This window comes from Pipistrellus kuhlii, unplaced genomic scaffold, assembly GCF_014108245.1.
Source record: "Pipistrellus kuhlii isolate mPipKuh1 unplaced genomic scaffold, mPipKuh1.p scaffold_m20_p_7, whole genome shotgun sequence".
NCBI lineage: Eukaryota > Metazoa > Chordata > Mammalia > Chiroptera > Vespertilionidae > Pipistrellus > Pipistrellus kuhlii.
Window position 1 is genome coordinate 50,434,974 of NW_023425573.1, and position 25,916 is coordinate 50,460,889.

A 25,916-nucleotide genomic window follows, 5' to 3' on the forward strand; every position below is an offset into this window, starting at 1 on the left:
TAGAATCTAACACCCATGATGATGTGGTGTTGACAGAGATTTGCAAATATCAATGTTAGTATCCATTTTCCTTTAATTATCAGAAACTGTATATACATTTTGAAAACTGTCAATCCACTTTGACAAATTTTATGTTGACAAATTTTAAAGTGCTATAAAACTTGGTAAGCTAGATCAATGAACAATGTTTCAAGCTGCCATATATTTTTTTCCAGGCACCGAACAAACAGTTCATTGTTACCAATGTACCAATGGCGGGGTGGGGGGGAGGTGCCGCAGGATAATGGCTTTGGGCATTCTATGCAATTCCAAAGAAACTTCAGAAGCTCACACATGCTCTGAGCACCAAAAACCAGGGGGCGGTGCATCTAAACCACAAATGGAGCGTGTGGCATGCTCCACATACGTGTGTAAATTAAAACCCATAAAATAACATGGGCATTGTAAAACTTGTGTTAAAACTGATAACAGCTTTACTGATTTACCGACAATGAAAATATATAGCATTTTTTCTGTCAGAGCATTTATCAACACTTGGCAACCCTGTACTAACTTGACATGTGAGATGATCAAAATGGATTATGTAATCTTTCCCATTCATTTCTATTGATTTTAGTTATGATAAAATTCATCAGTGTGCCTGGGAACCCTCAGGCTGAAAGGCTCTTGGAGACTAAAAAAAAAAAAAAAAGAAAAAAGAATTCAGCTGTTAGTTGTAATAGGATGAATGTAATTTTAGAATAGGATTGCACAAATCCAGAAGTCATGCCCTAAAGGCAGCAGCAACAAATTAATACGAATAATCCTGGCAGCCTCAAAAAATTACATCTGTCTATGCAGAGATTTACTTTTGAGATCAAATGATGAAATTTCAAGCTAAAAGAATTAATGTGTAAGTGCCATGATAAAACATAGTTTGTAAACATATTTTCAAACTTTAAAAAAAAACTTCAATAGTAATCAAAGTTATTTCTCTGACTGCAAGTAACATCAAAATGCCAGCAAATGGACCATTTTAATCAGTTTTATTGATTCATGCTTTCAGTTCTGATTCCGTTAAAAACAAGGCACATTAAATACATCCTCTTATTGCTCTATAAATGCATGCAGCTCATTCCGTATATCAAAAGTAATAAATAATGGCAGTAAAACACCAAGACAGTTATAAAAATGACAACCCAGCCTCAAACACAGTATTCAACAGTCCAATCTAGAACAATAACCCAACACGATACATAAAAGAGCCATGAAAACATGCAGTATGTATCTCTACTTCAGTCCTGGGCTTATACTTGATCTTCTTTAAAAACACAGTAGGCAGGGCTTTTGCAAGTTATAGTGTCACTGACATCATATGATTACATTCATAGGCCAAAATACAAAGACATACAAAAGGGATTAAGATCAATGATCATTCTGACAGTATGTTTAGTGAAAGTCAGAGAGCAATTTTCATTGTACAAAAGAGAAATCTACATAATTTGAAAAAAGACAAAACGAAGCTAGAAACTAAAGCAGCATAGGGGGCATGCACTGAATTGTAGAAACCCTAAAGTTACACTCCATATAAACTGATTAAAAGCAAGAATTTCTGCAAACAGCATGATGGAGAGGAGGCAGGCAGCCCTGGCTTAACAAATAATCCAGCAGGATCACTCCTATAGGACTGCGGTCGAGCTGTTTAAAAAAGGGGCATCCAGGTCTCCACCACAGATGGGGTTTCCTTCACCTGAATCCCCTTACAGGCTCTTGAAAGAAATCACTTGATTGGCAAAGGACAGTCTCTGCACTCCCCACCCCCACCCCCACAGCATCATCTACATCACATTTATATAAAAAGGCAAAAAATTCTGTTGCACTTGGAGTAGGTTTTGCAGGGGCTTATCCCCCTATTTCTTGCTTCGTTTCTGCAATCAGATGAAGAAGCTGCCCAGGTTTAATTAAGAACTTACACCACAACGTGGGGGTGCTTTATTCACAGTCAAGGCTTGGAACCAGCTCGTTTCCAAGAGGAGTCTCTGGGATCGATGAAGGAGCGTATGTTTTAGAATTAGCAGGTTTTTAAGCAAAAGCAAATATGCTCAAAAGAAGAAAAGTGTGCTTTTCTTTGTCCTTAAAGGAACTTCACTCCTAGCAAAGCATGCACTAACAAGGCGTGTGTTACAGACACAGCCCTGCCCGGGCCGGTCAGGTCTGAAGCCGGGTCCCTCCTGTAATGGATTCAGGGAGGATACAAGTGCTCCTCATCGCCTCTAACTAGAAAAAGAGAAAGACAGAGGGCACAAGTGTACAATATTGAGGTACATCACCGTAATGTTTGAAAGGACAGCTCTTCTGTCCAGTGTCACCGGATTCCAAACAGTGAAATGTATTGTCTTGATAGAAAAATACTAAGTTACAAAGCCACAAGCTTCCGGTATTTAAAAAAATAAATAGCCAGTATATTTAAAAAAAAAAAAAAATCACACCAGTTTTGAAAGAAAAACTTCACAGTGGTACCTCGGAACATCCCTTGCTCTGTTTTAGGTTTTCCTTTTGAAGTGGCAAGTCTAAAACAGCCTTTAAAAATAAAAGGAGTTAAGATGCTACCTTCACTGTTTCAGACATGAAGATGGGTGCTTAAGTGAGTGAATTTCAGTGTTTACACTATGACATCCTGGCTCAGACCCCACTCAAAAGATGCATGAAGATAGTCTACAATATTGGCATAAACAGAAATAACTGCGCAAAAGCGTTTCATGTACCAGTTTAAAAAAACTAAGACTTTAAGTGTGTGCAGTGAACACCTGACATTAAATAAAGGGTCAGATTTCACATACACAACCTGATCTGGAGACACAAAAAATAGGTAGTTAACTTCACAAGAGGAAGCACAAAAAATAAATATTCAGGTGACTGGCTAAAATGCCAACAAAATATTGCAAAAGCCTACCAAAATAGCCCTTTCAATTCAATTCATTATTTGTGAAATGCAATGCAGATTGGATTTTTGTTTGTTTTGTGTCTCTCTGTGTGTGTATCTGTGCTGGGGGGATGTGTGTGAGAGTATGTTTGTGTGGTTTTATATTTTTCTTTTTCTTTTTGGTTGGTTGAGAACTTTTCCACTAAGTACAGAATGAGAGAGGCTTTTGCTAACCAAAAGGACCTTGAGTGTTGTGACTTTTTACAAATGATTATAAAGTTACCAAAGGGCTATTTCCATCCTCGTTGCCGTCTGTTTACAAATAGTCCTCCAAACGGATGAAGTAAACCAAGCAAAACTGTGCATGTCTGGCAATGTCACACGCTCTAACATTTAGGATGTGGGGATTAAAAATTGTGCTCTCATATGCGGATCTTTAATAAACCCAGGGTTTTAACCTTTAATTGTATTAATTACTCCTGTATAGATTTGAGAAATTCAGTCTCATCCCATTACATCGAACTTACCACTGAAATGCCGGTTTTGAAAGTTAAAAAAGCAAGAATCTTCCTGGCAACTATAATAGTCAAAGAAAATCCAGCAGTGACTGAGGGGTGGGGGGAAACCCACAAAGAATTGCTGAGATGAAACTATCACTGTAACTCCCAGAAATGTCAATGCTATCCTTATCTTATACCTGCGATTCTGGAAGCTCTCGGAGTTTCTCTTTCAGACTTGCTCCTATAACCAGATCTAAATGTTCCCTTCCCTCTCCAGCTTTGCCACTCAGGCTCTGCATAGAAAATTGTGTGACGGTTTGAAGAGGGAAGGCAGACAAGCTGGAAGAAGGAATGGCTGAGAGGTCTTCTCTTAATAGGCCAAGCTCACTCCATTTCTTTTAAAAACAAATACGACCTATAAGCTTAACATCAAGCTTTGTGTATGTTATAAAATTCTTCCAGCGTCTTTCAGTCTCAGCCAAAGCATTCTGCCTCTAGAGTTGAATTAGAATAAATGAACACATACACAAAAAGAGAGCATGTCCGTCTAATCGATCACAAAATGGGAACAAAACATTAAGGCGGGGTGCATCAAATATGAGGAAAGGGGATAAAATACACGTTTTAGAAGCTAGAGTGAATGGCAAGTACAAAGAAGGGGTTTACAGCAACATCCTAAAGCCTTGGAATGTTTCCCAGTGTTTTTTGTTGTTGTTTTTTTCTTTTCTTTTAAGCAGCTATCCATATCCGCTATTTTGGAGTGTTGTCTTTCGTAACTGTTGTTACACGATGATCTGTTGTTCCTGTGTGTGTTGGCCCAGGAGTCACCGCTCACACTCACAATCCTCCACAACTTCTGTCCACCGGAATGGGGACCCTTCTTTCCAGGTTCTCCTCTGCCGTTTTCAGCAGGATCGCCAGCCGGCTTCCAGACACCCTTCCTTTCTGAATAGCACTCATCAGCTTAAAGAGAAAACACGCAACAGATTCAGAAGGCAGACCGTTCACTCCCTTTTGCATGGTCGCCTTTGCTGTAGGCAGAGGTCATTAAGAGCTCCATCAAAAGCCATCCCAGGTCCTCCAGCTCACATCGAAAGAGGACGATTTTTGAATATTTCAGATATGGGGGCATGGGCAGGTATTTTATCACTGCTGTAAAAACTAAACTCATCTAGCAAAATCACCTGCCTTTTAATGCAAATAGAATATGTCATTTTTTTTAATTTTTTATTTTTTGGCCTTTAATGTGTTCAGGGCTCATATTTTTTTTGAGCAACTCAAATATTGGATCTTAAGTTCCATTTTAAAAATCTTAAAAAACGAATCTCAGGGATTGAACAAAGACAAACCATGGTCTATATTTAACTACTCTTTTTTTCAATGCTACTGTACTTACAGCTTCATTTCCCCTAAATCCAAATTCTTAAAGACTTGATAAAGTAATTTACATTTAAGTACTTGAAAATGGACCCAGAGATCTACCTGAAGAATTAAAAGCACTCCGCAGCCCAGATAAATTTAGCTAATTCATTTTTATCCAATGGATAAAATCAGAATTAGTCTTGAAATTATATGCAGTCAATGGGCAAAGGCCTTTAATCTTGAAGGCACTTCGCCATTATGAGGGTGGGGATTTTTTTTTTTTCTTTTCTTTTTCAAGTTTATGTGATTTTAACTACTTGCTTTTCCTAGTACCACTTCCTCAATCTTTTATTTATTTATTTATTTATTTATTTATTTATTTATTTAAAAGAGAACTGAGTCAGCCATTCACTCGAATATTTTTTAGGGTTATAGTCTTTAGCTTACAGAGCTATATTTCTTTAAATGGCTCTGAAGAAGAGTCAGAGGCATGTGCCAAGGGGCAGGATCAGAATTTCCTGACCTTATTAAAAGCTGCTTCACAAGCTATTGCCTATTAGAGATTGACTCCTACATGCACAAGTGACATTAGAGCCCAAACCTAAAAATAAAGTCAAGCAACCTCGTGCTCCCTGTAGTGATCCTTCCAGTGGGGATTATTGAGAGACCAAATCTATACCGTCAAGGGTGTTTAATGAGGTAAACATGGACTCATTCCCGAGGGGGAAAATTGTATTAAAAAAAAAACAAAAAAAAACAACCCTGACAACATACTTTACATATGACAAATGACGTAACATAAAGAATGCTGACATCTAAACACAGAACAATTTATTGTCTATTGTTTTGTCTCTGAGTGCATGAAGACCTTCAAAGTTTATCAGAGCTAACAAATCTGATAGAACTGACTGGAGCTTTTTACTTATCCATAAACATTATATGATGTACCATCTTTTAAAAATTCAAAGTTTCTTTTAAACATGTATCTTGAAACCATATTATAAGGAGGGGAAAAACAAACATTTGGGTGTGAATATATTTCATGAGAAATATGATCAGCATTTTTCAAGTTGAAAATTAGACTCTATTTGTACTTAGTAGAGGCATGAATTCTCTTTCATTAAGAATTGGATAAAAAAAAATGCTCAATTTTTTAAAACTGTGCAAGAAAACCCACAGACGGTTTAAATTTACTTTTATGTGTTTAACTCTACTGCATTCAAAAAATTACTCAAAACTCAAACCAGAGATTATATCCATAAAATTAAGATTCTTATTGCTTCTAAAAACCCTAGCCTTCCAACCTTAAGCACTATTGCTTATTTACAACACATGAAATGAAACATAAACTATTTCTTTAAAGTTTTCTAAAATACTGAGACAACCCATAAAATATTCTAAAAACAAACGAGGCAAAAATGTATTAAATGATTTCTAATAGCCAAGCACAAATTTTAACCTCAATTCAACATGTGAACTTAGGTAACCGGTAAGCTAGAAAACTAAACATCCTTTTTTGTAATGCTGGACACAACCTGTGAAAATTTTCTGCATTTAGATTCAACAATGCTCTTATCTGCAGCTCATCTCCAGAGAGACAATTACCATTTCCTTTGCCTTGATCTTGTTTGTTTAACTTGACACAGTGAAGAAAGGGCTGACATTGACCAAAATCCCCAGCATTAATTTATTTCATGTTCAGCATTCATCATTGCCATGGTGCAAGCAAGACCTGGCATTCATTTGAAATACCTGCCCAAGAAGCACTGCGGAAAAAAACCTGGCTGCTTGGAAACCAACACATACTTCATATTATCGGAGCCCAACGGACTGCCACAATAATGTGTGGGTTTGTTCTAATTTCTCTCTGTTAAGGAATGATGCGTAGCATTCAGTTTGAAGTTAAAGTAGCAAAATGTATTCCCTTTATGGTTACGATTAAAGAATTGAGCCACGAGTAAGTAAAAATAAAAATGCTTGAATTATATGGTCTTGACCCCAGAATGCATGTTCCCTTTCTTTTGTTTTTCAGGTTCTTTATAATGTAAGAATATAATAATTACATCTCAGGATCTCAAGTGAATATGATTCTGAGATGAATGCAACAATGATTTTTAAAACTTTTCCTTAAAAAAATTACTTTCCACATGAGAAATATTGTGTTACTAGCTACTTGAAGCAGGCAAAGAATGGTCTGGCAGTGGTATTCCATGACATACTTCTTTAAAAAGCATACTTCTTATTCACCCCCTAGTGAGCCATAATTAATTTAAATTTAATCTCAATTGCCCAAAATAACAGAATGTGTCTTATAAAAAGGAAAAAGAATGTGGAGCATGCATCCTTGAAGGCAGACATATCAATCTTTGCGGGCTTCAAGCTCTCTTCTTTTCAGAATGAAGTGACAACTGTGTGGCCAAACTCTATTCTGGAGCAACCATTAACAACCAAAAGATTAAAAAAAAAAAAAAAAAAAATAGCCACCACAAATACATTTGTTTCCTTTCAGTACAACTCACCTGCAAAAATTCATTGAGTTCAACTTGTCCGTTTTTGTTCAAATCTACTTCATTCAGGATTTCATGTAGTGTGTTTTCATCCATTTGGATATTGATACTCTATATTAAACCACAAAATAAAGATTAACTAAAAATTATGCAAATCCTTTTAATAATGTTACCAACTTTTCAAAAATTAAAAGAGAAATATTACCCATAGAAATACCTAGATAGGGAAAAAATATCTAATATAATCTTTGCATTCTTTTGCTCTCCAAGATATTGAGTCAAAAAAAAAAAATTACCTCTAATGCACGCTGAACATCAACAGTGGTAATAAAGCCCTTTTGGTCTGTATCAAACTTATGAAATCTCTTCTTGTACCTGGAATACAATGTTGAATAATGGAATAATATACTTATGTAGGTTTTTAAAAAAAAAAAAAAGGGGGGGGGGGGGAAGAGGGAAGGGAGGTAGAAAGAAACTTATCAGAAGTACCTGTCAATGTCTGAAGGCAGCAGGCTAATTTCAGAGTTATCTGTTAACTGCTCTGATCGAGATTTATAACCCATTTCGTAATACAGAAACTTCTTAGCTGTTTCAAGTTCTTCCTAAAACACAGACACACACAAATTTCAAAGATTTATTGTAAAATGTATTGATTTTTTTTTTCCTTTAGGTATTCTAAAAAGAAGCTAGCTCATCCTCACTTACCTGACCAGCACATTTTTTATTTCTTCCAGACTTATTGAAGTATAATTTATATTCAACAAAATCCACCTATTTCAGGTACGTAGTTTGATGTATACTCTACCATGATCAGGATATAGAACACTTCTATCACCCTAAAAAGCTTCCTTCTGCCTATTTGCAGCTCATCTCTTCCTAGGCAACCACTGATTTGTTTGCTTTTTGTCACAAGTTTTGCCTTTTCTAGAATCCTATATATAATAAAAGGCTATTATGCAAATTGTCTCCTCGGGAGTTCGACTGACCAGGAGTTCAACTGTTCACAGTTGACATGTGCTGACCACCAGGGGGAGGCACAGAATAAAGAAGGCCCCAGCCAGCAGCCTGGAGCCAGCACCTGGGGGAAAGAAGGCTCCAATCAGCCCTGATTGTCAGCCAGGCCTAGGGACCCTGCCCACACACAAATTTCGTGCACCAGGCCTCTAGTGCATAAAAGGACTCATATAACAGGTAGTCTTTTGCATTTATTGCTTCTACAGCATAATGATTCTAAGATTCATTCATGTTGTTGCATGTTTTATTACTTTGTTTCCTTTTAATGCAGAATACTCTTCCTCTAGCAAAATCTACAGGACCAAATTTTATGGTTTTGGTTAAAAAAAAAAATAGAAGTGAAGAAGGTATATAGGACTTAAATAACTACTTGTAATGTGGTGTGCAGTATACCCAGACAGACAACATGAGATTAGCTATTCTGAAACTCTGTCACTAGGATTCTGATAACTGGGTGGAAGTTACTGAGTAATGAGGAGAAACAAGCTATCCTGACTAGCTCTACCCGTTTTCTCAAATGTTCCGGACTCAGTTGATATTATTGCTGAGAACATTGTCATTCTTTAAAAAGAAAAAAATCACACAAACACACACAATTGATTTCAGAGAGAATGGAAAAAGGAGAGATAGAAGTATCAATGATAAGAGAGAATCATTGACTAGCTGCTTCCCGCATGCCTCTTACTGGGGATTGAGCCTGCAACACAGGCCTGTGCCCTGACTGGGAATTGAACCATCATCTCTTGGTTCGTAGGTTCATGCTCAACCACTGAGCCATACTGGCCAGGCAGCCATTATTAGTTTTCATCATGTCTGTCTCTCATCAAGGAACTTTCAAAATGACTCTATTGTACTGTATATTGTTCACAAATATCTTCTTTCCTCCATTTTACATTATATATACACACCAAACTCCCTCCCCTTTCCATACGTGTACTTTTCAGCCTATTGATGTGAGTTTGGATGATTAACTTTGGCCAACAGAACATGAATAGGTATGACTTAGGCTATTTTGAGTAAAAACTTAAAAGCATCTGCACAACTTTGCCTCTCTGGTTTCTCTGCCATGTCAAGGGAACAAATCAGAGACACCTGAAGATAATCTGGCATATAGAAAAGAGCGAGAGCAGCTAACATGCAGGCTTCATGTAATACGAGTGAAAAGTAAATGCTTGTCATTGACAGCTAATAAGATTTTGCAGTTGTTTGTTATAGAGCACAATCTAGAGAAAGCTCACTAATGCAAGTCTTAAATTCCACCAGACTTCCCATCAAAGGATCTTATGCAGATGACAATGCCTTTTCTTGGAGAGGCGAAGACAAACTTATTTTTCTGAGATTATTCCCTTCCTACTTTATTTTCTCTCAGGAGAAATATTACATAATATAAACACATATTTAATATAAACATATAAATAAAATAAATACATATATATTATAGAAAAGGCAAAATATAGTATATATAAAATTAGAAATGCTAAAATATTCTCAGCTAATATATACTATGTATTTTCAAAATATACCATATATGATCTATCTGATATCACACACACACATGACATATAAGATATATATAGGACTTGTCTGTGAAGTTACAAAAGGCATTCTTCACTGACAGATTACTCTCTTCAGACAAGAAAATCCACCAGTTATAATATAATAAAAACAACATATCTCCATTGCACCGATTTTACCAGGTCACATTCTATAAAACTCATTCAAGAATCATTTCCCTGGAAATAGTTTGTTTCTCTGATGCTTTCCTCCAAGAACAAGCTCTTTAATTCATTTCCCTTCATTGCCTATGTGACTTATTCATACACAATCAAGCAAGGAATCATGGAATTTCAAAGTTGGAAGTGATTTTCCCCTAGAATCCACCCAATGCATCTCCCTAGCTTCACATTTCCTTTACAACATCCCAAAAAAGGAAGCAGGAGATCTCCATCTAAAAAATTCTCACAATACGGTGATAACTCAATGCCACTGAAAGTAGCCCATATAATAGTAACTGGAGGGAGAGTGAATGTTTAATGACAAATGGAAGCAATGGACGGCTCCAACTGCTGAAAAGTTTTATGTTGAGATTAAACCCATCTCTTTGTAATTGCTCCAATTTGCTTGGGATTAGCAAGCATCTAGGAAGGAGTAAATACTAGCTTCATCAATTCAGAGAAAAGATTCCTATTAATGTAGTTTAGGATTAGAATTGCATTTGGGGGCAGCCATGATTTACTGTTAACCGCTATGCATTCACAGACAACAGAAACCACATTTCATTTTTGCATGTGTTACTGGTAAGCCTTGTCAAATCTATCATGAACAAATGGAGTCATGTTTCTACGTATTGCAAGGTTTGCCATTTATCTCTAATTATACTTAAAGAAATTTCACCCATTGCTTCCATTTGTCATTAAACATTCACTCTCCCTCCAGTTACTATTGATGTGCCAAAGAAGCATGCCATCAACATTGTAATCTCAGCACTTGAAGCAAAATAGACTAAGTCAAACCAAGGACGGAATCCTCAAAGACCTCTTGAGACAAACAGTGATCATTTGATTACAAAGATATTACATGGGACTTTGCAGAATGCTTTAAGGAATTCAAATACATCATTTCCTTCATCTAACAATCTTGCTAATCTTTATGAAAAGAAAATGAGATATCTGAAATTATTTTTTCCTAAATAATTCCTTACTAGCTTCCAATGATCACTACACTTCTTGTTAAATCAATAAAATAAACTTTAAAATGCCATAATCTAGAAAACTTTCCAAGAGTAATGCTAAGATCACCAGTTTATAAGCTACAAACTATATTTTTCTCTCTTCTTCTTTTTTGGAATTTGGTGCTACATTTGCCCATCTTTTGTCTTCTGGTTCTGTTTCTATTTGCCACAATATTTGAAATCTCAACAGTGGTTAAATAAATTCCATCTGCAAATTCTGTGAGTGGCCTGAAGTATAATCTTTCTGGGTTGGCATACAAACTCATTTAGAGCAACCTTCTATTTAAATATCTATTTCCTCTTACCAATATTTATTTTTCTCTTTTCACACTGAAAATCATTCTCCTTGACCAAAAAGAAAAAAAGAAAAACAATCTGTAAGTTGAAAAGTTCTCCCTTTTCTCCAGCATTGAAGAATATGGTGCCAGTCTCATCAAACATTCTTTTCCATTTATAAAAGTTGTTTCTTGTGGGAGTTTTTTGTGTATTTTTTTGTTCTTAGCATTTTTTTTCCCCAACAGCCAATCCCTGACACTATTTATATGCATCCATATCATTCCTAAATACCCTTTCATTCCTGAGCACTTATCTTCCATGTTTTAAATTTGCTGCTTCTCATCTTGCTTTTTTCGTCACTTCATTTCTTCACCAGCTTCTTCCCCATTGAAATCAATTTTGAAAGAATTTTTTTTTTTTGAGACTCCTCAACCTATTTAAGTGGTCTTCTCTTTAAAGTCTCTCAAGAAAAGGCATGCTTTGTCTGAAAGTTATAAAACCTTCTTACCAAATCCTATGGGGGCATTTCCTAAAATACTTCCTAGGCTCCTTTTCTCCAGCCCTTCCAAAACGTGAGAGTTGAGTCTGTCTCCGAGCAAGTTCCTTTTTAAAGACTGGCAGTGCACATAAGCATTTTTAAAGGCACCAAATCATCTACGTTGAAGAAAATGATTTCACTTGTTTAACTCATAATTTTCCACTCCTTTGACCATGTAATCATCTTTTGACTTATATTATTTATACCCTGTGGGACACAATTTGGCAGTGTTCTATTTTTTAAATATGCCCAGTAACTCATCCCTCGATTCCCACTGCCCTTAGATAATGCTTTCCTCCCTAACTGGTTCTTCTAAGTTGGTTGAATTAAGTCTTGAATGACAGTTCTCTAAATATTTCCCTACATTTTGGAAAACATACACACATTTCTGAGATACACACGTGTTATAACTACTCAATTGGATTTCAACGTCCTTGAAACTATGAGCTACTTATTATTCCCCTAAAATAGTTGGTGTAATGCTCAGCATACAAGTCACTCATTAAGTATTGACTGGTAAAAACAAGCACAATTCATCTACAGAGGGTTATTTATCACCTTGTTCCTCTTTCACTTTTGCAGGTTAAATAATCCCAATGCTTTTAACCTTTTCTCAGAAGTCCAGCTTTCTAACCTTTAATTCTTTTTTCCCCCTTCTCCTTTGTTCTCTCCAGACTATCCACAGACCTCATTAACACTCCAATGTCTTGGATACTGAGTAATAACTTTAGATCTTTTATTTCTGTTTCTTTGTTGAGGGGGGGATGGGAGAATATTCCTGAGTACATAAATCTGCTCATAAAATTTGAACTGAAGTTAAATCTAGTTTCCTTGGGAGGACTGAGCACACCAGTTTACAGAAATTTCTTCCTCCTTCCTACCTCCTACAGCCTGAATTCCTGGCACAAAATATCTTCCTGCATATTCAAATCATTCCAACCATAACTTTTATAGGAACACATTATCCTCAGTCCTTCTATATGCTAAAAATGATTGGCAGTAGCACAGGAGTGAGTTTCATTCTGTGTTGCCTCCATATATAGCTTTAATTGATCAAATCAAAACTCAAAGCAGGAAGAGCTATAAACCAGTCCCACCAAAGCAGAGGCAATAGGGCAGGTGGGAAAAGCTTATGTTCTGGGATCAGAATACTGCTTTCAATCCTAGTTGCACAACATACTACTGTTGTATGAACTCTGACCAGGACTTACTCCCTAAGCCTATTTCCTCAACTATAAAATGGGGGTAAAGGTTTATTTATGCCTGATAAAGTTGTGGTCAGATTTAAGAGCTCCTTCAACTGGTGAATTCCACCAGAAGCATACTACATACAATGCATTCAAATTACAAGAGAAGTTTTAAACGGAGGGCCATAGTTTCACCCCTGAAGACTCTGACTCTGATGGTCTAAGAGAACCCTCGAACTCTGCCCTTTGCCCTACATTCCCAGGTGACTGATATGTAACCATCTTTGGGAATCTATGCCAGAACGAGAAAAACGCAAGGACAGAATCTATGCCCAATCCTTCCTTACACAGATGCTCAATAATGTTCACTCACTGATTCAATACATATTTATTTAGGGCCCCCTGTATATGCTGGACCGTGAGTGTACAGAAACAAAACAGATTATGTCTTCTCCTTTGGGAGCTTATTTCCTAGAAGAAAGGTAGACAACAAATAAACAACTAAATACATCCTGTGTCAAATGGGAACAGATGCTAAAGAGAAAAATAAAGTAGGAAATGGAGTAGAAAACATCATTCAAACGGGAGAAGGAGCTCTTTTATTTTGCCCAGTTGAGGAAGGTCTCTGGAGTAGAGACCAGTAGGAAGTGAGGGAGGAGGCCGGGAGGATATCCAGGGAAGAGCATTCCAAGCAGCGGCATCAGCAGAATATGAATGAAGAAAAGCAACCTGACCTGTGGGTTGAAGGGGGTGAATAATGGAAAGGAAGGCAGGGATCAGAAAGGTGGAGGCCAGATCACAAAGGTCTTGTAAACCACTGTCAGGACTTTGGCTTTACTGTGAGTAAAAAGAAAGAAGTTTTAGCAAATAAATTGCTAATTGTCAGTCCTCATTTTACTAAACTCATCAGCGGCATTTGAAATAGCAGATGCCTTCCCTCTTCTTAAAATACTTCCTTCCCTTCTGATCACAGCTCTCTCCTGAGGCTTCTCACACTTTCTCCAAACTCACTAGCTATAACTTCCTTTTTCTCTCCCAGATTCTTCCTTTTCTCTCCAGCTTCTAAATTATGGAGTGCCTTGGGCTCAGTCTTTGGACTACATGAACTCCCTGGAGCTCATTCAGTCTGATGGCTAACATACCAACTCAACTGTTCCCTCTGAACTTCAGACTGACATATCCAATGATCTGGCTTATGTTTTAATAGAATCACTGAAGTTGTTAAAGCAGGGACCTTGGTTTAGGGGAGGGAAACAATTACAACAATCCATGTAAAAGATGCTGAATCAGGGTGAGCAGTTACATATGTTTAAGAAAGGGTCTACAGGAATAAGCTAGTTGTGGTCAACAGAGGGGAAAAAGGGGGTGGGGGGCATAACGTAATACTGTCAACAATAAAGATCAAAATGAATGAATGAATGAATGGTTTAGTTCAAGCCATGATTTGAAGATAAATATGATGAGATTTGCTGATGGATTTAGATCAGGTTATGATATCATGCTTTAGGCTTAATCAACCAAATCCGTACGCTGAAGCCCTAACGCTCAATGTGATGGTATTCGCTGATGGAGCTTTTTGTGAGATAATTAGGTTTGTATGCATCTGGAGAGTAGGCTCCCCCTCTCCCTCTCTCTCTCCTCCATGTGAGGACACATCAAGAAGGCATCTGTTTGAAAGCCAGGAAGAGGGTTCACACCAGAATGCAAACATGCTAGTACCCTGATCTCAGAGTTCTAGCCTCCAGACTTGAGAGAAATAAATGCCTGTTGTTGAAGCCACCCCGTCTGTAGTACCAGCATTCTATTATCTCAGCCCGAGTAGACTAAGATAGGTAGTGTTCCAAATAGTAGCTCAAGGGGGAATCAAGTGTGTAAATGTCACTATTTAGTTGAGTAAAAGGAAGATGGAACCTTGACAAGTATTTTGAGCAAGCTAGAGGTTACTGGTGAGTATGACTAGAGTTACAACAACAAAGTGGCAACAAAACTGTCTAAATGAAATGGGTTCAAGAAAGGCTAGGAGAGAAAGAAGTAAACTAGTGAGGATACAAAGTACTTTTTGAATGAGTACATGAAAGTGACTTTGCATATCATAATAATTTGGTTAAAAAAAAAAATTAAGATCTTCTCCTTATTATAATAAGCCCAGGGCTGTATCTGTAGGCATCTGAGTATCATTGGCTTTCTTTTTCTAATTTGGGTGTAAATACAAAATTTCAAATGATACAAATCAATATGCACTTAATGGTCAAGCAGTAAAACTGCTGGCAATGGTTTCCTACCAAAGGCAAATTCGTAGGATTATAAATTTCACTGTAGATTACATTCTAAGAGTGTTTTCAGTGAAAACCAGAAAAAGGTCTACCCACAATCATTATGTTATTTTTTTTTTCAGGAATTATGACCATGGATTTGATAGCATTTTTCTACAAGGGTTTTTCCAGAAACAACCAACACATTTTGGTACAAGAACATCTTTCCAGTTTCCTAAGATTTGGCAATATAAAACACACACACACACACACACACTCTCTCTCTCTCTCTCTCTCTCTCTCTCTCTCTCTCTCTCTCTCACACACACACACACACACACACACACACACACACACTCTCACACTCATAGGAACTGGCAAGAAATCTAAAGTCACCACAAAAACTATGCTAGCCTCTACTAACAGATCACATTACATGTTTATAACGGTTACTATAATTTTTAAGACTTCTATGAATACCTGTTTTTTAGACTCATTCCAATTCAGTTCTCTGCCCATCAGCTCAACAATCCTGGGTAGTGCTTCCTCTGCTGCCTGAACATTTAGGAAAGCCAGGCGAGTGCGTCGTGAAATCATATCCACTGCGGTGCAGGCATACTCCTTAATCCCGTACTTCACCTGGTTTTGAATTAAAGTAATTAGTAGTTTAGGTTTGTTTTTTCAAAGAGGAAATAAAACTTTACTGGAAACAATCATGCTTAGGAAATGTGACATTTTTCTTTACAAACTCTGGTTCTATGGCAGGCATGGGACAAATTGTGACATCATACAAGTTGCCCATCAGCCTGCCAAAGAAGTTTTGGAAACTGGAACAAATTGGTCAAGAGTTAATGCCTTGTTTCTGAATAGAACCTGCCACAAACATGCAAACTGCCTCACTCTCATTTACTGCTCACAGGAATGGAGTACCTCTTTGCTTATACATAGTATGGATGCTAATTTACATAGCTGAATAGGCAAAGAACAAGTATCAAAAAGATATGGTCTCGCCAAAACCAGTTTGGCTCAGTGGATAGAGCGTCAGCCTGCGGACTGAAAGGTCCCAGGTTCCATTCCGGTCAAGAGCATGTACCTTGGTTGCAGGCACATCCCAGTAGGGGATGTGCAAGAGGCAGCTGGGGAATGTTTCTCTCTCATCGATGTTTCTAACTCTCTATCCCTCTCTCTTCCTATATGTAAAAAAATAAATAAAAAAAAAAAAAAAAAAAAAAAAAAAAAAAGATATGGTCTCATCTCTTGAAGCTGTCACAAGATTTCAGTCTCCGAGTATCCAAATGCTTACTGGATACCCAGGTTTTAATGTGAAGTGAATTATAAGTAAATATAAAGCATGGTCTCTTTTTCATAAAATGTGAAACCTTGATGAGAAACAAAGCATAAATCTTTGAGAAGTTAAATGTCAAATCAAAATATGTCATCAGGTAGCACATGATTGGTACAAAGTTGCAAATTCACAAAAAGGCAAACAACTATGAATTAACAAGACAGGATAACTCTTGGAGGAGAAAGAAATCCTCTATTTTCGATTATCATGGTTACCATTATCAATACCAATTTAGAGTTAAAATAAAAATATATAAATGAAAAATATCTAGGTTTAGCAGACACTTTACTCCAGGTTTTAGCTCACATATGTGCATTAAAACTTAGCCAAACTTAAATTTTTTTTTAAAGATGAAAAACAAACAGATGAATGGCAACCCATGCCGATTCCCAAATGGCCATTCACGTACCTCTGCTTCAATGTATGGAAATTCTGACACCAGCCGCACTCCAACAATGGGCCACCTCTTTCCAGTCACACTTGCCATTTTGGCCACCTCAAAAGCCTTGTCCCCATAGGTGGAGGCAAGATGCTGTGCCACCTAGGGAAGCAAAACTGCATTAAGACTTTGAATATCAATACCTGTAGGTACAAAGCAAAAAAAAACACAAAAAAACAACTACAAGCTTATCTTGTCAGCTTTATACAGCCTGTAACTAATAGTTCTAGGAAAGTATTAGATTTTGATTTTGTGGGAGGAAACCACTTGGGCCCCAAATGCTTAGGCCAGCATGAACTCTACTGCACATGCATCACTTGTATCAGTGACTGATGGAGCTTCAGCTTCGTTCTGCTCCCAATATCACTTCTAAGAACAGCTCCCCTGATGCTCACGACAGAAAGCATTTAGGATGTCCTGTCTGCTAGGAACAAAGCAAACAAATCCTAGATTTTAAAAGAGAATCTAAAATGTTCATTTTGTTTTGTTTTGTGTGTGTGTGTTTTTAGGCCACTAAAGCAAATAAACCCCTCTTTTTTTTCTCTTTTCTCTATTAATTCACATCTAGAGTGCACAGACAGAAATGAACCCCACAAGAGGAAATTCTAATTAAGGGAGGTGACACGGTTGCTGATTCTGCTGCTGGTAGTAGTGAGATTACTACAATAGTAGGCAGGTAAAGATCTAGCAATATACACCCACCTCACTTTCAAGTCCATAATCCTGGACAAGCCTGATGTAGAGTGTGGGGCTCCAGTCCCTGCCCCCTTGAAGAAAAAGCCCAACTGTTCTACTTGGACCTGCTTTCAAATTATGAGCCTTGACAGCAGCATTTATGGTATCTTCTGCCATAGAGCGATAGGTTGTCCACTTTCCCCCTACAAACAAGTTAATAAATAATTCATTAGGTTACTACCCTTATTTTTTATATTAAATCAGTTATCAACATATTAATAACAAATCCACCTGTTGTTTGGTAAAAATATGGCAAAGTGATGTTATACTTTACTCAGAATCATAAAAAATTAAAAAATAAATAAATAAATAAAAAGCCTGTTGATTATAGTTCAAAGAGGTACCAGTGTGACCACTGAACACAAGGTCCTCTCTAAAGCTTTCCCAAGTAACAAGGTGATGCCCATACCTGCTATTGTGATGAGGCCGCTCTCGCTGATATCCACAACATGATTCCGGGAGATGGACTGAGTGTTTGCAGACTTGGGATCTGTCACAAGGGGACGAATACCGCTCCACGCTGCCAGGACATCCCCTCTCCTCACTGGGAAGGATCAATGACAGAGGGTAAGAGGATGACTCAGAGACATCTCAACAAAACTATGAAATAGTTAATCAGCAGAAAAGAGTACAACAAAAGGAACACATGAATATGCACTTCAAAAGGGAGAGAAAGCCCTAACTGGTTGACTCAGTGCATAGAGCATTGGTCTGCGGACTGAAGAGTCCAGACTGGAGGGTCTGGGGTTTGATTCCGATCAGGGGCACATGTCCTGGTTGTGGGCTCCATCCTCAGTAGGGGGCATGTAGGAGGCAGCCAATCAATAATTCTCTCTCATTATGGATGTTTCTATCTCTCCCTCCCTCTTTGAAATCAATTAAAAATGGGGAAGTGGGCGAGAAAAAGTCCTTAAATATAAGAACTGAGTAGATAAGTACAAGAAAAAAATCAATTTATTTTATTACAAAGATAATCTTCATGGAAAAAATTTGAAAAGAGGAAACAAACAAAAAAAAAACACACAAATGCTAGCAAGCTTCAGCTCGGATAACGAGAAGAAGTTAAAAAGAACAGGGGGGAAAAAAGGCAGAAACAAAATAAAAACAAACTAATAGACTTATGACTTGTAATTTTCCTAGAATATGTCTTGCTATCTCTTCTCAGGGAAGACACAGATCCTTAACTGAGCACTTCCAGCCGGCTAAGCCTTGTCAAAGCACTTGGCATACACATTTCATCTCACTTAACCTCACAAAGCCCCATAGCATTGGTTATTATTATTCTCACTGTACAGATGAAAAAAAAAAAAAAGAAGAAGATTGGAAAAGTTAAACCAACTTGCCCAAAGCAAACATCTTATAAATGATAGAGCAGCACATTCTTACCCATTGAATCACAGTCTCTCAACTGCTGACAATTTCCATACTCTACTTTTTTTTTCTTTTTTCATTCCATTATCTTTATAACTGCCACAAAAATAGATATTTCTCTTCCCAATATAGGTATACAATACTTGTGTTATAGTGTTTGGAAACTCTTTGAAAAGTCAAGATACTATGAAACTTTTCTTACTATCTCTGCCAAAACAGATTACCCCTCAATACCAAAAATTGATGACATAAAAACAAAATTAGACAGCATTTGCATAGCACTCATTACTGACATAAAAATGCTAAAAAGAGTAGCCTAGTTGTGCTTCTGGAACATCATCGGAGGAAGGGCAAAACCTAAAGGCAGAGCTTTCAGAATCTACTCTTCTTTATCCAGATCGGCTTCAGGGTTGGCTTAGTTCCTTTCCTCTCCATTCTCCACATCAAGGAACTAACCATGCACACAAATTCAACAGCTGCCTAACGATGCAGACCCTGGGGAGGTGAGGATGTGATTGCTTATACCTGGTTCTGTTGCTCTTACTTTGGTTAAACTAGTTAATCCATTCCTGGATAATAAAGAAATACAATTTTGCTTCAACCATGACTTGGGTCATTCTTCATCTTATTCCCAGTCATTACCTATAGTGATAAAAACTGACTGTATATAGTCTTAAAAACATCAAGAAAATGGAAAAACTGGATATCTACATGAAAAAAAATAGTGTGCCCTTACTTTCCACTATATACAAAAATTAACTCAAAATGGATCAAAGACCTATACACAAGAGCTAAAACTATAAAACACTTTGAAGAAAATACATGAGGAAAGATTCATGACATTAAATTTGGAAATGATTTTTTGCATATGACACCAAAGGCACTTGCTGCACAAGAAAAAATAGATAAAATGGGCTTCATCAAAATTAAAAATTTTTGTACATCAAAAGAAATTATCTGGTGGGGGTGAATGGGGGAGAAATGGGGCCTATGTAATACTTTCAACAATAAAGAATTATTTTAAAAATTAAAATAATACATTAAAAAAGACATTATCAACAGAATGAAAAAGCAAGCCATATAATGGGAGAAATTTTTTTTCAAATCATGTATCTGAAAAAGGGTTAATATCTAGGATATATTATATAAGAACTCCTAAAACTCAATAACTAAAAAACAAACAACTTAGTTGAATGGTGGACAAAAGATTTGAATAAATATTTAAATAATAATTATACCAAAGAAGGTGTAAAAATGGCCAATAAGCATATAAAAAGATGCTTGATATCACTAATCATTAGGAAAGGATAAATAAAAACCAGAATGATACACAACTTCCTACCCATTAGGATAGCTATTATAAAAAAAAATTTATTAAAAAACAAACAAACAAACAAACAAACACAGAAAATGACACATGTTGGGATGGATGTGGAGAAAATGAAATGTTTTGTATATTTTAGATTGAAAGGTAAAATGCAGCTACTATGGGTAAAAGCATGGCAGTTCCTCAAAAAAATTAGAATTACCAGATGACCTAGTAATTATACTTCTAGGTTCATATAAAAAATAATAGAAAGCAGAGAAAATGCAATTCATAAAAACAACATTCGTAATGGCCAAAATGTGGAAACAAACCAAGTGTCCACAAACAGATCAATGGATAAATAAAATATATTATATGCTAGTATATGCAATGGATTATTATTCAGCATTGAAAGAGAAATTCCGAAACACGCTACAGCATGGATGAATATAATGCTAAAGTAAACCAGACACAAAAGGATAATTATTACGATTCCATTTATATAATGTGCCTAGAGTAGTCAAATTCATAGAAACAGAAACTAAAATAGTGGTCACCAGAGGGAGGGGTAGGGCAGAATGGGGAGTTAAGTATTTTATCTCTAAAAATCAATTTAAAAAAATATTTTAAAAAATTATATTAGGACTAAGTTAAATGTAGTATATTTTAATACGGCTCCTTAAGGGCCACACTCTTAACATGATTGAAAGAAGAGGTGCCCATATGCCTCTACAGGGGTGGCTAATCAAACCATATCCAAACACTGTATCTGAAACAAAGGAAGAAGAAACAATACGGTGAGGAAAGCCTCAGGCGTCCAGGCTTCTCAACACGAGCCCGCAAGGGAGTCTGGATACTGGGGTTTCAGTCCTCGACCTGCCCTTCGGTTTGCGCGTTCTCTTTCATAGGTTTAAGCCTAATGGCTCACATGGAATAGGGTTATAATTCTTGCTTCACAGGGTTCCACAAAAGTCTTTCAAAAGATCACATAAAGTATGTAATGTTTTCATCTTTACAAAAAGCCCAACTAGGAAATTACCACTATTTTCCATTAGAGTTCAAATCACCCTGCGTTAAAAATAAAACTTAGCCAACCACTAGAACGTCACTGTGGTCACCACAGAGTCTGCAGAGTGTGTCTGTGACATTCCTTAGGTAGCCACGCTGACCAGGAATTTGGTTTCAACTCTTAAAGCCCTCTGACTGACTCTAAAATTATTTCATGGAAAATTGGGCTTTTTAGAGTAAATCTGAAGCATATGCAAATAATCTTGGTAGCAAATGCTTTCCCTTTTCTGGTATAACAGGAAGAAAAATACTTCTATGAAATTGTGTAATCTGAAAGAAAAAGTAAGAACTAAAACACTTGTTTTTCATTCATAGAGGAACATTAAGTAAAGCATTAGGCATACTGATACCATTTTTAATCCTCCTCTTGAAACTGACACTCAACACTACCAGGAAGAATTCATAATATATTAGGAACTTGTTGTGTTTTTTTTTTCTTTTTTGCTGATATCTTAACATTCCTTTCTTAGCCTAAGAATTATATCAGATAAATTTTGCCATTAAATTTATTTTAAAGGGATAATCAAATTTTAAACCACATTTAAAATATGAATCAGTCTTCATAGCCTGTAGAATTTTTATATTATTCAACCAGAGGGTGGTTGGATCAGGCTCTCTCTCTACCAGTTTTCTTTCGACCTTGAGATTTAATGATTTTTATGGATTACTTTTCAGCTATTTACTGCTGAAGAATAAAGTGCTTGTCACTCAAATTTAAGTAATGACAAGTCAGCCCTTGAGTGATAGACTAAGTCCATGGGACAGAGCATTGCTAAACACCTGACACATAAATTGTAACCACTTGTATAAAAGACAGCAACTAACTGAACTATCAGCTTTCTCTCGTTATCACCCACAGTAATATTTTCCCACAGTATTCGCCCATGGTGGAAACATTGTACACTGTTAAACAATCACTAACTAAAGTTCTCTGAAAAAAAGAAATTTCTATGCAGTAGACCCACAGCGTAGAGAACCTTTTACTGCCAAATCCAGTTTGGCTCAGTGGATACAGCGTCGGCCTGCCGACTGAAAGGTCCCAGGTTAGATTCCTGGTCAAGGGCATGTACCTTGGTTGCGGGCACATCCCCAGTAGGGGGTGTGCAAGAGGCAGCTAATCGATGATTCTCTCTCATTGATGTTTCTAACTCTCTATCCCTCTCTCTTCCTCTCTGTAAAAAAATCAATAAAATATATTTTTAAAAAAGAGAGAGAGAGAGAATCTTTTACTATTGCCTGGAACTGCTGCAGCCATGTTGAACCATGAGGGAAACAGCCCCAGGATGAACCCAACTTGGAAAATGGCAGAGTGAAGAGAAATAAGAGACATGCACTTTAGATACTACGAAGTCACTAAATTAACTACCTCTTGAGCATTCTTATATCCAGAGTTCTTCTTTTTACAAGATTACACATTATTTTATGGAACAAAAAAATACAAATTCATTGACTCTAATAAACAGACTATTGCCTTCTCTAAAGGTAGACATACATCCTTTCGGACTGTGCAGGCACACTGCCCCACAGACCTTTCTGCAGTGATGAGTGTCCACACCTATGCTGTCCAACTCACTTCAAATGTGGCTCATGTGAACTGAATTTCAAATTGTATTTAATCTTAACTAACTTTAACTTACCTAGCCACATGTGGCTATGATATTGCACAGCTCTAGAGTAAAAGCTGCCAAGTGGTAGATCTAGATTTGTCCTTAGATCATCAAGCTGGTGACTGCCACCAGGGCCCCCTCACCCACATCTCCAATGGAGCTACTTTTCTGTGAAATGTGACTGTGCTTCCTTTGCTCAGGAGAATACAATTTGCTGTAATTGCTCTCCTTTCACCCAAATAATTTTACTGCCATAACATGTTTCATACTTACCATTTCAGACTATCCTCCTCTTTCTAATCTTACACACACACACACACACACACAAAGTAATTTTACTCAGTTTAGTATTCCTACCCTCAAGTTCTTACCTGGATATCAATTCTATCACTCAGGTTATAGCCAAGAGTAGGTAGTAAATATCACTTACTCTTACTCTCAGTGGTACAATGTGTGAGGCAAATAACTCAGTTCAAGGTGGTAATGCTTCAGAGTTCAAAAATACATCTTGATTTTTCTGGTTCTCATACTGTCAGGATAGCTAAACAAGATTTTTTTTTTTTTTTTAAGGAAGACGTATTTTATTTTATTATTTTTTTGCCCCCCTCCCTCCCAAAGAGTTCATTACTGCCTCCTATCCCTCACCATGTTGAGTCTTCAGCGATGTCAATTCTACTATTTCTTAAGACTTTATATACTGTATCAATGTATAATATGTATAGTTCTCAATGTATAATATGTATAGATCAATAAACATTAAGTGGGGAGTCAAGTATGGTGATCAATAAGTGACATATTAAAGCATTCTCTGAACTTTCTATCTCAAACAAGAAGTGCTGACATTACCAAATCAAAAAACAAGATATTTGGGCCTCTGAGCCAATAGGCTAGGTTTTATATGAAATCTCAAATGACTATTTATATATTTACATATTTTTATTAATTTCAGAGATGAAGAGAATAGAAACATCAATGATAAGAGAGAATCATTAATCAGCTGCCTTCTGCATGTCACACTGAGGACTGAGCCCACAACCCAGGCATGTGCCCTGCCTGGGAATTGAACTGTGACCTTGCAGTTCATAGGTCGATGCTTGACCACTGAACCAAGCCGGTCGGGTTATATTTAAATAATTGTATATTCCCTTTCAAAATAAATGAGCACTTTAAACAAGATGACAGAAAATAACACTACTATTAACATTGAGAAAAAGCCTCATTAAACAGCACTTTTTAGAGTGGTTTACCCTGATGGCACCTAGTTGATTTTTAAGTGTCAACTGCCCAGATATAAAAACAAAACAACAACAACAACAAAAAACACAAGTACCTCCAGAGTGTATATAAGTCCTTGGCAATATTTTCCAAAGGGCAGTTAGAAAATAAAATTGTCCTACCATCATGTCTAAGAAGTATTATTACAATGCTGATAAACAACTAATTCAGGTTTTATTATATATAACATATACGGAATACCATAGAAATAGTAAAGTTTGCATAGACATTGTTCACAGCTGGCCGAAAAGACTAAATACTATGTGATTTTTCAAATTATAATTAATATTTTTACTCTTAAAAACTTGGCAAGACAACTGTTTGTTTTAACATTAATAGAAAATGAAGCCCCAGGGAAGTGACAATTAAGAGCTAAATGTGTGTTTTTGTTTCACATCAGTAATTTAGCCATACGTTTGGGGGTGTTCTTTCTCATGTGTGCCACTTTCGAAAAATCAATAAAAAGCATGTGAAATATCTAAGTGAACACAGGGGAAATAGTGTCAGAAATCAATACTTCTCTACCAGCATGTTTAACCTGCTGAAATGAAGTGTTAATCACAGAAATAAGATACCATATTACATTTATAAACTAATGAAACTAGAAAAAGCAAAACATGTGACACTATAATTAAACAGCTGGAAGACATCCAAGCCTGTGTAAGTTGATAACCTTGGTACAATCTCTGGCAGTGAAAAGGCAGGTCTGCAGTGAGTTGATATGGCCGGTGCAGTTGTTAATTGAAAAGCAGGCAATCTATAAACACTCCTAATTGCATATGTGAAAACCTGTGCACAACTAGAAATGCTGCCTGGAGAAGCACTCCAGAAAAACTACATGGATAAAGCACTTGGCAAATCTTCTGTCTCTCTCAATCCCTGTAAGTCGTAGCTTAGTTTCACCACTGCATCCTTCTGATTAACCTGCACACAGCAGACTTAATGATACATTTTTCAAAGGATCGTTTTTCTTCCTAACCAGATAGGTACCACACAACTATCAATTACCCACTCGCTTCAGAAAAGAACAAACAAGCAATCTAGAAAATTCAGCTTGTGAATGGAAAGCTTTCTACGTCGTAAAAGAAGACATGGTCTTATTCCCAACAGGCAAAATGCTTTGCGAATCTGTTCCGACGCATTTTGCAGAAGTGTGGCAGCTGCTGTGAACAGCATAGAGTGTTAAGATTTGACACTTTTTTTTTTTTCCTTAAGGATGTAGCCATTTGGGGAGGCTCAGAAACTGTTGTCAGGATTTTACTATTCATCCATTTAATAAATCCTTTAAAAATGATTACTGCTCTAGGATCTATATCAAACTTTTTAAATTTTTTGAATCTGTAAAGAAGATGGCTTAGCCCAAGGTTTTAGTGAGGAACCATGGGATCTCCTCTAGTTTAATATACAAACTCAAATAAGGCCAGATAAGAGGAAAGGTTGTTATCATTCTGAGAGTGTCGAAAAACTCCCATAAAATGAATTGAGACTTAATCCACTCCGT

The 25,916-nt window shown here is 36.8% G+C and overlaps 1 protein-coding gene across 5 annotated transcripts in view; it reads right to left on the reverse strand.

Annotated features, from left to right (window-relative positions):
• Positions 1-1,008: 1,008 nt before the first annotated feature.
• Positions 1,009-25,916, reverse strand: part of GPD2 (glycerol-3-phosphate dehydrogenase 2) — a 149,998-nt gene continuing 125,090 nt past the window's right edge. For 3 of the 5 annotated variants that reach the window (XM_036420733.2, XM_045575638.1, XM_036420734.2), the window contains exons 10-17: positions 18,198-18,332; positions 17,756-17,931; positions 17,024-17,155; positions 15,750-15,908; positions 7,761-7,873; positions 7,568-7,646; positions 7,284-7,382; positions 1,009-4,365 (exon numbers count right to left, since the gene is read on the reverse strand). In XM_036420733.2, the coding sequence (XP_036276626.1) occupies positions 4,240-4,365; positions 7,284-7,382; positions 7,568-7,646; positions 7,761-7,873; positions 15,750-15,908; positions 17,024-17,155; positions 17,756-17,931; positions 18,198-18,332 (1,019 nt within the window). In that variant the 3' untranslated portion in view covers positions 1,009-4,239. Of the gene's footprint in view, positions 4,483-7,283; positions 7,383-7,567; positions 7,647-7,760; positions 7,874-13,360; positions 13,752-15,749; positions 15,909-17,023; positions 17,156-17,755; positions 17,932-18,197; positions 18,333-25,916 lie in introns of those variants that run through there. The other 2 variants (XM_036420735.2, XM_045575639.1) reach the window with 2 other exon arrangements.